Source organism: Triturus cristatus, chromosome 3_1 (genome assembly GCF_964204655.1).
Source record: "Triturus cristatus chromosome 3_1, aTriCri1.1, whole genome shotgun sequence".
Lineage (NCBI taxonomy): Eukaryota > Metazoa > Chordata > Amphibia > Caudata > Salamandridae > Triturus > Triturus cristatus.
In genome coordinates, this window is record NC_140583.1 from 500,103,040 (window position 1) to 500,117,155 (window position 14,116).

The 14,116-nt window shown below is 45.7% G+C and overlaps 1 protein-coding gene across 3 annotated transcripts in view; it reads left to right on the forward strand.

Annotated features, from left to right (window-relative positions):
- FURIN (furin, paired basic amino acid cleaving enzyme) overlaps nucleotides 1–13,731 on the forward strand; it is a 382,970-nt gene extending 369,239 nt beyond the window's left edge. For all 3 annotated transcript variants that reach the window (XM_085644360.1, XM_085644361.1, XM_085644362.1), the window contains one exon: nucleotides 6,242–13,731. In XM_085644360.1, coding sequence (XP_085500486.1) covers nucleotides 6,242–6,807 — 566 coding nt within the window. In that variant the 3' untranslated portion in view covers nucleotides 6,808–13,731. The remainder of the gene's footprint in view (nucleotides 1–6,241) is intronic.
- Nucleotides 13,732–14,116: the final 385 nt, after the last annotated feature.

Below are 14,116 nucleotides of genomic sequence, written 5' to 3' on the forward strand. Positions count from 1 at the left end.
TTGAAGTAACATAATGAATAAAGACTTGTTCTATTAAGCTTGCTTGCTAAAAAATTGTGCATGCAAAACAATAGTATTCCTATATTGATTACGGTTTTAGTATGTAGTGTTTTACAGCTGCCAATCGTAGCATTAGGTACATGGACTATCAACATAGAAAATCCTTTGCAAATCAATTTGTTTTGGAACTATTCGTTCATTTTGATTCATAGAACCAAAGTGCCGGATTCTTTCAGGTCTGATTGTGCTTACACCTCTGGAAAAGCTGATATTTGAAACTTGCTTTAGTACTGACACCCATACCATTTATTTTGTCATAGTTTGAAATGCTTCCTTCTGACTAGAACTATTGCTGGAGTATAATCTCTCTATCCACTCAGTTGTTGAGCCTTGCACTTGACAGCATGCAGTGACCAAAAATCACCAAGCAGCTTTTAATTTAAAATATATTTGACAAATTCATGTAGATCAATTCTTGAAGTCATAAAAATAATAGTGTAACTAAGTTGAAGGCCAAATGCGAACAACATTAAGGCAAACGGAGCAACAGAAAAGCCTCTTGTGTGCTGTAAATTTTCCCAAACTACCAAAAGATAATGAAGAGCATGAAATTTAACACCAGTTTGACCATCTGTTGTAAATACTGCGAGATGCTTTTGTTTTCCTTGAGCGTGAGAGCGGATTCAACGTCCGCTATACAGGAGGAAGCTCACGAGAGAGTCCTGCCTTGATGAAGTGTGTTATCACCACTGGGACCCTGCGGTCTGTTAGTAATGAGGTGCTCCGAGCCAATTAGCAGATATTTTGTGAGAAAGGGGCGTATTTTGGCTAATTGCGCTTCATCATGATAGGGATTATTTAAGCGAAACCGACTTGTCACTCCCTCTGCTACTCAAGAAGCAGTTGAGGGAAGCCTGACCAGGTGGAGCAGCATGAAAGGCACTTGGTCTGGGTCCAGAATGCTATCTGCGAACCAGCACTTGATCTTGCTTTCAGGTGCACTAGTGCTGTTATTGTTTAACCCTCTGGTCTTTCCTTTTCAATTGTGAGGGTCTTAGTAGAGACCGTAATAAAAGGAAGAGGTGAGGTGTGGTTGGGCACAGGTGCAATTCACTACATCTGCAATGCGAGACGGCCTGGAGTCTGCGTTATACTAGCGAGGAAGGTGTTCAGCATGACCAGTCTCGCCAGTGCGAAACGGACGGGCGCGGCAAAGGTGCGCCTAAGGCAAGTCCGTCTGCTCCCGTCTGCGTCTGGACCGCGCCCAGCACCAGACCCCCTGCTCCTCGCGATAGCCACGACACCCCATGATGCTACGACGCCGGCTTCCTCCACGGACTCAACACCGGCCGATCATCAAACTGCTTCCAGGCCAGCCCGACACTCACCCATGGACGCTTCACCTGCTGTAGCTGCAACTTATCCAGCCGCCGAACACCCGCACGTCCTACCCTACCCGTCAGAGCTGAACGCAACCACCTCAGATGCATATTACTCAACACCCGCTCCGTCCACAAGCACACCATCGGACTCTGGGACATACTCGACTCAGCCTCCCCAGACGTCGCCTTCCTAACGGAGACGTGGATGAATTCCTCCTTGGCACCAGTCATCCCGGACGGCTACAAGATCACCAGAAGGGACCGCACCAACAGACCAGGAGGAGGAATCGCCATTGTCAACAGGAATACCCTCAGAGTCTCGACCTGCACAACAGACAACTCCAGCACCCTCAGAGTCTCGACCTGCACAACAGACACCTCCAGCACCGCCGAACACCTGCACTTCCAGATCCACACCGACCCCAACACTTCCCTCAGAGGAACTCTTGTCTACAGACCCCCCGGACCCTGGCCACAGTTCATCGAGGCCAACGCCGACATCGTCAGCACGCACGTTCTTGCGTCCACAGACTACATCCTCCTCGGATACCTTAATTTCCACCTCGAGAACGCCGATGGCAGCAACTCCGTTGCTTGCTCGATAACCTCGCCAACCTCAGAGTCAAACAGCTCGTCATGACCCCCACACACACCGCCAGACACACGCTCGACCCCATCCTCTCTCCGCCAGCAACTACGTCACCTTCAGCCACACCACTGAACTCCACTGGTCCGACCACCACTGCATCCACTTCACTTCAAGAAACCCACCACGCACCACCACCCGCAATGGATCCCCTACCGCAGCAGGAACAAGGTCCCGAAGACCAGCTCATCATCGCCCTCACCCGAGCCCCACCGACAGACACCACCAACGCAGCCACCAGCAACCTCATACAGTGGATAGACTATTGCGCCAACACCCTCGCCCTGATCAAATAATCCTCAAAACAAACGCACCGACCGAAAGGCCAGCTGGTTCACCACCAACCTCCAAGAATCCAAGCGGACTTGCCGAAGATTCGAGAGAAAGTGGCGCCACAAAAAGACACCGGACAACCACGCAACCCTAAAGAACGCCAGCCGCAAGCACCACCAACTCATCCGAGCCACCAAAAGCATCTCCTTCAAGGAACGCATCGACAACAACGCACACAACAGCAAAGAGCTCTTTAACATCGTAAAGGAACTCTCCAATCCCAGCTCCAGTTCCAACGACATCTGCAGTCGCAAGACCTATCCGACTCCCTAGCCACCTTCTTCCACTGCAAGATCTTAGACATCCACGACCGCTTCAATACCCAGACCCTCCCTACAGCCACCGACACTGCAGACCCACCGCCCCCTAGGCCTCACCAACCGCCTGCTCTCCTGAAATCACGTCAACGACTACGACACCAAGACCATGAACACCATCCACTCAGGCTCACCATCTGACCCCTGTCCTCACCACATCTTCAACAAAGCAAACCGCATCATCGCACCCCAACTCTGGAAAATCATCAACAGTCCTTCGAGTCCGCCACCTTCCCGGAAAGTTGGAAGCACGCTGAGATCAACGCCCTACTCAAAAAATCCACAGCGGACCCAAAGGACCTAAAGAACTTCTGGCCCATCTCCCTTTTTCCGTTCCCGGTGAAAGTCATTGAAAAGATAGTCAACAGGCAACTGACCCACTTCCTCAGAGAACATCCTGGATCCGTTCCAATCCGGATTCCGCAGCAATCACAGCACCGAAACCGCCCTAATCGGTGCCACAGATGACATCAAGACCCTACTGGACCAAGGCGAAACCATGGCCCTCATCCTCCTGGACCTCTCGGCCGCATTTGACACCATCTGCCACCACACCCTACGCACACACCTACACGACGCCGAAATACGTGACAAAGCCCTGGACTGGACCACCTCCTTTCTCACCGCCAGAACCCAGAGGGTCCGCCTCACCCCATTCCATTCTGAAGCCGCCAAGATGATCTGCGGCATGCCCCAAGGATCATCCCTCAGCCCTACCCTTTTCAACGTCTACATGGCACCGCTCGCCAACATCGTCCGCTTGCACAACCTCAATATCGTCTCCTACGCCGACGACACTCAACTTATCCTCTCACTCACTAAAAACCCCACCACCACCAAAACCAGCCTCCACGAAGGAATAAAGGCCGTCGCCAGCTGGATGCAGACCAGCCGCCTGAAAATGAACTCTGACAAGACAGAGGTCCTCATCCTCGGATCTACTCCCTAATCCTGGGACGACTCCTGGTGGCCAGCCACCCTGGGTGCCGCACCCACTCCCACTGACCACGCACGTAGCCTGGGGTTCATCCTTGACTTATCACTCTCTATGACCCATCAAGTCAACGCAGTCTCCTCCTCCTGCTTCAACACCCTCCGCAAGATCTACAGATGGATCCCCACCGGAACCAGAAGGACCGTTACACAGGCCCTTGTCAGCAGCAGGCTGGACTACGGCAACGCCCTCTATGCAGGAACCACGGCCAAACTCCAGAAGAGACTCCAACGCATACAGAACGTTCCGCACGCCTCCTCCTTGACATACCCTGCCACACCCACATCACTGCCCACCTGAAAGAACTGCACTGGATCTGTCAACCAGAGGATCACCTTCAAGCTCCTCACCCACGCCCACAAAGCACTACACAAGGCCGGACCAGCATACCTCAACAAACGTCTGACCTTCTACACCCCGAACCGCCAGCTGCGCTCCGCCGACCTCGCCCCAGTCCCACGCATCCACAGGACCTCCACCGGTGGCAGATCCTTCTCCTACCTCGCCGCTAAGACATGGAACACCCTCCCCACGCAGCTGCGACAAACCCAGGACCTGCTGACTTTCAGGAGTCTCTTCAAGACCTGGCTGTTCAAGCAGTAACTGTCCTCCTCCGCCCCCCCCCCTGCCCCTCCCCCCCTCGTCCCAGCTCAGCGCCTTGAGACCCTCACTGGTGACTAGTGCGCTCTACAAATGTTTGATTGATTGTTTGATCGCATGCGCTGTAGGACTTAGATTGATAAACGTACAGTTAACTACGTTTAAAACAAATTGGATTCAGTTTTCTGATTGAGAAACCTCACAGACCTGCTGCCCCAGACCTGCAGCTTGTGTACCACACTGATGGATTTGTGTCCCTTGAACTCTTTTTGTGCTGTCGTGCCAATGTCGCAGCTCACGCAGGCAGCTAGTCGAGCCTCCCAAACCCAATTTGCTAGGATACGTTTCCACCCAGATAACATCCAGCAGCTGATGTAGAACAGTGCCCTTGTGAGAAGCGCTACATTTCATTCCACCATTACAAGGATAAGCAAAGCATCATTCCTCTTTCTCATCCATTAAGCATCTGTCAAGCAGTGCTCAATCCCTCAAACTGCTGAAATGTACACGATAAGTAATCGGTTGGAGCCAAGGTTTCTTGGTTTTGAATAGACAATGAACCCTTCATGGAATAAAATGACTTTCCCAAAGTGAATAGACAGATGGGCTTGCAAATGCATAAATCTTTTTACCCTGCTTAACACAGCTGATGTCTGCCTTCTAGTGCACTCTGGGGCCAATGGGAGGGAGTGTTCGAAGCCACTGAAATGGGAAATGGTACCAAAGTTGCAAGGTTCATTTGTGGTCCTGTGTCATCGGCTTTGCATTCGAGAGGAGTTGCCTTTTTGTTGTGGTGCTAAGCACTGCTGCACTTCTAGCCCTCTGCTGCCAAAGCATTGCTCGTTTACTGGACCCTCCTGACTGCCAGGATTAGCAGACTATCCCACTGCAGTACTCTAGTATCTATTAATCACTACATCAGCCATGTCCTGCCAGTAGTGACGTGTGCTGCCACTGACGTCTGCGGGTAAGAGAACTACAGAAAGTAACTATTTCAGCTGCCAACCTGAGTGATACGTGAACCCTTGCCCGTGACTCACTCACTTATCTGTTGAGAGCTCTTTTAAAAATATTTGAGTTATTCTGGTGTTTTTTGGGCGGGGCAAATTACATTTTGGTTGGCATCGGGAACTTCTTACTGCCTGATTTACCTGGCTGAGTGAAAACCTATTGCGATGGGGTCTCTTGTCTCTCATGGTGCGTGGCCAGCGCCCGGTGTGCAGTGGTCCTTTGCTGCACTAGTGTGGATCCAGCTGCAGGCTTGGGTCCTCCAGAGTCTGTTCTAGGCCGAATCCCCAGTCCTGGCATTAAAGGAAGAATCGTACATGAATAACATGGTTATCAATGCTATGCTTGCACGGCTACAAATGCGCAGGTATTCACGTGAAACCTTTGTCTTTGAGTTGGAGTTTTTCTGTGAGATAAGCTGGTTGTTCGGTTTCTAAAAGCACTTGCCTCACCTAGTGGGTCTTAGTGTCAAGTTTCCCCTTAGCGCTTTTCTAATTTTAGGAACTGTGTTGTCCGATGGCAGGGTTTCACCACCACACCTCTTGTGCCACTGACCCCGTACATTTAAATGGTCACTTATACCCGGTCCTTATGCTCTTGCAGTACCTCATTATAGGGCAGATGCTCATTTGGGGAGAGTCTTTCAATTGCTGGTTTCCTGTCTCCCTAGGGTGATGCCAGTGTGCTCTTGGTACCCAAGTCTTGCATTCTTGGCGTGGAATCTAAGACTTGCAACCCAATTTCTATCGCCATGGTGACATTGCAAGTTGTCTTTTTCTTTTTGTTGCCTTATGTCCATCATTGATCAATGCGGTCTGGTGCATCAGTGATGGACACAAGGCAATAAGCTGCTCTTCACTCTGCTGTTTATGTTGACCCGTTTCTCTCCACTTTGCTTACGTTGCACTTATTGGTCCAAGGAGGATTTTAACATGAAATCTTTTTTCCCCACTCTCTGCAGTGTGTGAAGAGGGCTACTTTTTGTACCAGAAGACTTGTGTGAAGAGTTGTCCGGCGGGGTTCACTTGGAGCACCCAGCACATGAACTACGCTTTGGAGAACAGCGTGGAGCCGATCATCGCCAATGTGTGCGTGGCTTGCCATTCATCCTGTGCCGCCTGCAAGGGTCCCACAGCCAACGACTGCACTGCTTGCCCTGGTCACTCACACTACAATGATGTTGACTTCAGCTGCTCCCGACAGACGCAGATCAGTCGGGAATCCCCTCCTTTGAAAGACTGGGTGCCACAGACTGCCATGGAGCCCTCTCACCTGCCCTTTCTCTTGGCAGGCATGATCTGCGCCATGATTGTCCTGGTTTTCATCACTGTGTTCCTCGTCCTCCAGGTCCGTTCTGGATTCAGCCTCCGGGGAATCAAGGTGTACTCCTTAGACAATGGGTTCACCTCTTATAAGGGGATTCCTTCGGATGTTTGGCAGGAGGATGGTCTATCTGAGTCGGACATAGAGGAATACGATGCTCGGTGTGAAAGAACTGCCTTCATAAAAGAACAAAGTGTCCTTTGATTGCTGCTCAGACAACACTCATTTCTTCCACCAATCCTCCTGGCTCTCTTTCACCCTCTTAGCTTTTTCCCTGTTCTGCTCACGCCGAACCCACCAGAATGATGTGCAAGCGCTCGCAACTTCTGATTTCATTGGAGGGGATCTTCTTGTTCTCATTTCAACCTTGTGTGCAGAGCTAGGGTCCTTTGTGTACTTGAAGCCTTTCAGGTGGTAAGGCTCTTTTTCACACTAAAAATAGGTCACCAGGTGGCCAGTGGGAGGGACCGAATAAGGCATGTAACTCCTTGCCCCACACGCAGCATGGGCCATTTTGTTTCCAAGCTCACAATGAACTGCATTTTCGAAATGTATGGTGTGAAGGCATATCTGAATACCTTGAGTTTTCATCGCCACTCTGTCCCTACACACACTTCACACGTACACACGTGTGCTTTGCTGTATGAATGGGAAGGTTGCAATTTCAGTTTTGGAATTATCGTCACTTAGAGTGTTTTGAAAGGCACGGCTTATAAAGCCCCTTCCAGACCAAGCTTTGAGCGCACTTTGGAGAGTAGGAGTGGACCATTTTCATAGGTTTAATGTCTCCGTTTCTCCAGCCAAGTGTGCATTATATATATATCTCTCTCCTCTCTCCTCTCTCCTGCTCTGATTCACCCAGATTTGAAGGAACACAGTGGCTCAGGATCATTGCGTGCTCACCTCATTCGCCATTACTACATTTATGCTGTTATGGCAAAATTTGAAACCATGCAGTTGTCCATTTTGTTGTAAGTTTTCCATTTCCTGCAGCCTGATGAGGTTCTGGCCCAGCTGGCTGGATGAGGAGGCCTAAATGCGAACACCTAGCTCCAATATTGAAAAGGTTGATCCATTCTGAAGCATTCATGAAATAATTTAGCCTGTAGGAGGGCCCATTTACATATTTAAGAAAACGCTCTTAAAATAGTGTGATCTTTGCATAAAGGAGCAAAGGACTGCATGCAGGACTGGATTTCTTGCACGTGCCACCTGAGCACTGTTCACATGCACATTTACATTGCATGACCTAGCGATAAGACAATCGGATATGTGTAGTTACTTTTAGAATGGTGCCAGTGTGTCTAAGGTATGCACTCTTCAAACGATGAAGGCTAAAATTGGTGTTTGTATTCAAATGCATATCAAGGCTTGCATATACTGGTGCATACAGAAAAAAGAGAAACGTCTTTGTGAGTGCTTGTATTTTCAAATAATTTGCACGTGCCAACATTGGCACGTATATATGTAAGAAGAGTGTGCTCAAAGAGGTTTGGTTCTCGCATCCATCCATCCCCTTGTACCTACAAAAGTAAGGGCTTTCTTTATTTGGTTGTAGTGCAGACTTTGTTTACTGGGGCTTGGAGGTCAGCCAGTCTTTCCCAGAGCAGACTGCTGGCTCTCCACCGCCATGTTGGCCAGACTTGAACCTAAAAGTTGTGAAAAAGAAAGAATACTGATGGACAGGTTTACTACCCACACATTTACCGACACACAGTTGTATCTTTCTTTTACAACATGGAAGCTCTCTAGGGTTCCTTGCGCATTCGTGCTGTGTGTAGTGACCCTTTGAACACACATTGCTGGAGGAACAATCTGGCCATATGCTCAGAATGCGCCTGCCATTTTGGGTGCGCAGCCTGATGAATTACCCTGCAGCAGCGAGCACCCCTTGTGCAATGCACCTAAAAGGAGTAAGAAGCACATTGAGTCCTGCATTTCATGTCTCATCTCTTAACCACTGTTCCATTGCTGATGTGGTCGTTTTCGGATTAAAAAAATTATGTTTTATATATTAAACCTGTATATCCCTTCTGATTCCAGATGTCACAGCCTGTTGATCGCAGTTAGGTGTTTTGAATTGCACGGCAGGCGCTCTAGATAAAGCGTGGTATGCAGGGTGCTCTTACACTCACAATTTGGCCTCAGTGTACATTAATGATTCATTTTAATAGATATATTAACATGATTTAAAAGGCGTTTGTGACACTGGAAAGCTATACACTTTACTCAGAAAAGATTTTACAATGTTGAAGACTTTTTACCTGTGTGCTATGGCCCACGCTTCCTTTTGAAATGTGTATTGGCCAGCGTTCCAACATATTCTTTTATACCTTATTAATTGTTTTGTACAAAAAGAAACCTCAATCTATTTTTTCGCGTGAATTCAAATTTTGGTAGATGCTACAATTTTCATCACCGTAGTGACCACCAAGCTTTCCCTCGTGGTCTTGAGCTTGGAAAATGTACCACAAAACGATTTCCCTCAATAGGGTTGGTATTACTTCATATATCGACCTAAACCCCAGTGGTGGACGAGTGATTGAGTTCGGTCTTATTACCCAGCGTATATTCCGTCATCAGAAACACTGTGTTTCTCCTAACTCTGAATAGAGCGGTGGAACCAGAGCTTTGGGAGATGGTACATCCAGTGCATTTTGGTGAACATCCCGCATTTGCCAAGCTATAAATAAACTCTGCAGTCTTCATTTTGTGCTCTTGGCATCTGCATTCCGATCCATTTCCACGTATGTTATCTGGAGGGTTTAAAATTGTTTTTTCCACCTGGGTGTTCTGGTGGAAAGCCTATTGAATGCTTTGCTTGCTGATAAGATTCAATCTTTGGAAATACTGAATGGTTTCCACTTTAAGTTTTTGTAGAACAGTTCTATTTTAAACCATAAAATCAAACGATTCATCTTTTTGCTGCAAATACGTTGTTCTAATTGAGGACGTACTTTACTAGGTCCAGAATGAATCATTGCATCTACCCTTTCTATATAATGTGTCAGTAAATCTATTTCTTCAGTTGCCCCTCTAGGTGTACACCAACTAATGCAGCACACACTGTTTCTGGCTAGGCTACCCCATGTTTTGATATGTATGAGTTATGGGACATTAATTAGGATCACCACTGTTATGAATTTGAATAATCATTTCATCAGTGACTACGTCTTCTTCTAATAAAGCTAATAGTCCTGTTGGTCCTGCAGTACTCGAAATCCTGCCCATCTCTCATCCGAAATTTTTATGTTGATCAGACATATGTTCCCTGAAAGTTGGAGCTTTATGTAGTTTAACTGCTTAGTCAATGGGGTTGTATATTCCTGGGGAAAACAGCACAATGCAGACCTGCAATTCGACATGTACTCCATAACTACGTAGATGAGGCAAACCTTTTGATTATTTAAGAACAATCATAAAACCTGTGACTGCTTTTTAAAGTATTGATCTGACTACAAACTTTGTATTATCCAGTTAGCTGATCCCCTTAAAGGGATTAGGATCCTCTGAATTGGGGAGAGGGAGAGTTTGCTGTTATTTCCTTATATCAAAAATCAACCTTTGAACAGACCGAAGCAGCTGTCCCCACCCCACCTCCCCCCTGATAATATTTTACCAGCAATAACACCATGATATTGCTTCTAGATTAAATTAACATCTTTACAAAGACCGATCCATTTTTCAAATGCAAGTTCCTTGAGGTGTCCAAAGAACTTATTAGGAGCCAAAAAGAAACTTCCGGGACGACCGGTCTAGCAGTCCTAAAACGTTCTGTCAATGAAAAGTGCACTTGTTAATATTTGCAGACATACAGTGGGAAAATTTGTGCTAACCGATTGAGGCCCATCTTTCAAAAACTAGCAAAATGACTCTTGGTTCAATTAGTATTTCTAATGGTACAAAGACCATTCACATAGGTTAGCCATAATAATATATACATAATCTGGAGGTACGTGTCTTTATAAACTTAACCCCTTTGGCTTTGTTTACTTAAATCTATCAGTACTACAGCCACAATGTAGCACTGTAGTTCCTCAGTACTTCTGTTGTAACTAATGCAGTGGTTGTAATGATGTCCTTGTCTCAATATAGCTTACCTGGCTGTACAAATATTTAATTAATTTGTACTTCTGCAAAGAATCGCATTTTAAATCGACCTGGTAGTCGGTGGCCAGAAAATGCTCATCATACAAGCTTCTACATGGGGATCTCGTTTTGAGATGCTGTTAAGCTCTTGCTGTGGAGCTCGGCGCCCCTGTATCCACGGCTGCACACTGAATAGGGCTACTGCATATTCAATTATATATTCTTACTGCTAATGTGTCCGAGTAGAAAATGCTCACCTTTCTTTCCAAACCTCTTTACACAAATGCTAGAAAATGACCAAAAGTAAAGTAGTATTGAGGTCAAGAGCAAAATAGTAATGCACATTAATTTATTTGAATTTCGCGTGGTGAAGGTTGGTTAAAAGGAAGAGGTGCATTTCCTTAGTTTATTCATTAACTGTGGTAAGTTTAGGAAATATCACTGCTTTGTGTTCAGTTTGCTTTTCTTGTTATGGGTCCTAAAGCCCCACTTCCCAGTCTCCGCCCATTTCATCCAACCACCCCCTCCAAGTCACCATATCTGATTATAGTTCCCTTAAATTTGTGGATTCATTCTCGCATTCGTGTGATGGATTTATAGGGCCCATCACTGAAGTATGTTCCAAGACCATCACTGTGGTGGAGTCGGTGACCCAACAACACATTGTTGGAGTGTAAGGCTCATCAGAGTAGTGAATTATAGGACTTATTTTTGGAGAATATTCTGCTGCTCATTATAGTGAATTAAAGGACAAATCTCTTTGCTGGAAAGTGGGGCTTCACTGTAGCAGAATCTACGTCAACAATGATCAGTGACCCATCCTTGTAGGATATTTTAGGGCCTCATGCATAGTGGATTCTAGTGACTATGGCCCTTCCATGCAGAATATTTCAGGGCCTATTTCAGTTGTCCGTTCTAGAACACTTGATGAAGACATTTTAGGGTCCATCATTATAGAGGGTTCTAGAGGGCTGTTGCTAAAGGGCATATGTCTCTCAGGTTTCTCTGTGGTGGACTCAAATGCTTTTCTGGGTTTGTGAACTCTAGAGCCCTTTAGTGTAGTGAGTTCAAGGACGTATTGCTGAACTGTGTTCTAGGCCCACATCTGGGTGGTGAATTCGAAAGCAACATCCTGTAGTGGGGTCAAAATTCCGCTCCTATGGACCATTTCTGTGGTGGATTCTAAGTGCGTTGTAGAGCCCATCCTGGATTCTGGAGCCCTTTACTGTAATTAGCTCTAGGACCGGTGGCCAAAGTGGATTTTGGGCAGTATTATTGTTGTGCATTGTAAGGAATATTCGTATTTGTGATCTGTCATTAGAATCACAGTGGCTGTTTTGGTTTTTGTAAAATCTGCCTCCTTTCCCACAATCTCCCAGTTTGTGATTATAATACCATGTAATATTTCAGAAGAGCCCATAAAAACTACAGAGAGCTACAGGTGGTACTTTGATATTTCCTGGAAACATGGTCTCCAGCATCTTATTTCCTCTTTCTATCCACTGTTGTCCTGTTTGTCCTTTCCCTGCACACTTATCTGTTGTTGGTAAATGGAACTGGGAGTACACAATAGAACAGATGTTACTTAATGCCAACTCCCTTCCCTATCTCTGCACACATAATCATGACTTCACATTAACAAATTTAGTGCTTGGAAAGTTCTTGCTGAATTCCAAGCATGTTGCACAGTTCTAGCTAGCCTTGCATGACCACATTTGCGAAATGTCTAAAAATCCTAAAATCGGAGAAAATGGCTGAAAATCAGATGTGGCCCTTTTCACGTACCACTGATGATAGTCACATGATGAAATAAGAGTACGTTTGAAGTTTGGGGGCACACATAGGCTATCCTACCTTCTTTAATTAATTGATTTCTTCCCTTGAAGAGCCTGGCAAAAAAATGTGTATATTCTATACTTTAATCAAAATAATGTATGGCCATAAATTGGCTGTTATATTTTACTGTTGGTTGTGAGTAAGGTAAGAAATAAAGTGGATATTGAAAAGGTCAAAGATCCTTCTATATTTCTCTCTTAATTCGAGTGTTTTGGGGAAGGGGCTACTTAATGCTCCATCTACACCATTCTCACCTGATGCTTCCACCGGTGGTATCTGGACATTTTAGTCTGGTGTAGAACGGTGCTAATTTAGCATAAGAATGATAATTTAATCTTCAAATTCTCTGTACGAAATTGAGCTAAATTAGCGAAGGTAGAGTAACGAGTGTCTGGATTTCTGCTTCTGTGCCTTTTCCCCTTTGATTTGAGAGGATCCTTTTGGGTGGAACGTTGCTGCTCCAGTTCATTCCCTAAACCCTCCCCACCCCCAATCAGGTTACGTGCGAGTTCTCTTGAACTCTCTAATAAGGACAGTGTCTCCTTTAGCAATAGATGAACAGCCTGTTACTACTGTGTGCGCGCCGGTAGAATAGGCAAAGGGGGTACCGGCCGAAACACTGAAGAGAGCAGCCCAAGAGACGTTCCATAGCAAACCCGATTGCGTTATTAAAACTTAACATTGATCAAGGTTTCATTTCTTGGGAACAGAGAAAGGCAATACATGTATATATCACAATAAGACTTCAATTTGTGATAATTGTCAAAGAGCTTTACCTTGCTTTAAAATCTTTTTCTAATACGAAAAAGCGTATTTCTTTGACTAAAGACTTTGAAATACTTCTGCATGGGCAGCTTCTCTACCGATAAGCCGACTGATGTCAGGAGTGTTCATTTGAGGGGAGGTAAGCAGGGTATCGCCAAGGCGCCCCTCTGAGATGGGGTGCCAGTAGCTCTGCTGTGATCGAATGGAAGCCCAATCACGTGTGATTGAACATTAATGTATTTAGGGGTTGGGTGGGGGGAATTCTGATGAAACTTATTTTTGTATCATATCTGTTTTTTGGTGCACAGTAATTTTTTGTAATTTAAAACGAGGATTAAAAAAATTGCTTCTGACAATTTTTTTTATTTAATGGATGTGGATATACTGTTAAATAGCAGGATTTAAAGTTATTAAATATTAAAAAACTATGCAAACTAATGAGAGTTGTTTTGTGTTTTATTTCATGAAGCTAGGTCTCCTGCCACTTTCCAACCAATGCAAATGTTCCAACTGGCCCAGGTTCATGTATTGCACTGACCACCTACTTGATTTGGTTCTCTTGATAACTGCAGATCTGAATAACATTTAGGCCTTATTACGAATAAGCTTTTAATATGGCTTTTGCACTCTGAATGTCTGTTACCGCACCCTGAATTTCTTCCTGGGCCAATTCTGAATGAGGGGAAACTTGTTCCTATAAGATTTTCCCCGTGCATATTTTGCTTTATATTACTTGGTGGAACGCGCACAGAGAAATTATAGGTGTGCCACATTACCACAAATTTCAGAGATTACACACAGTTTGCCATTTCCAAGCAGCTAG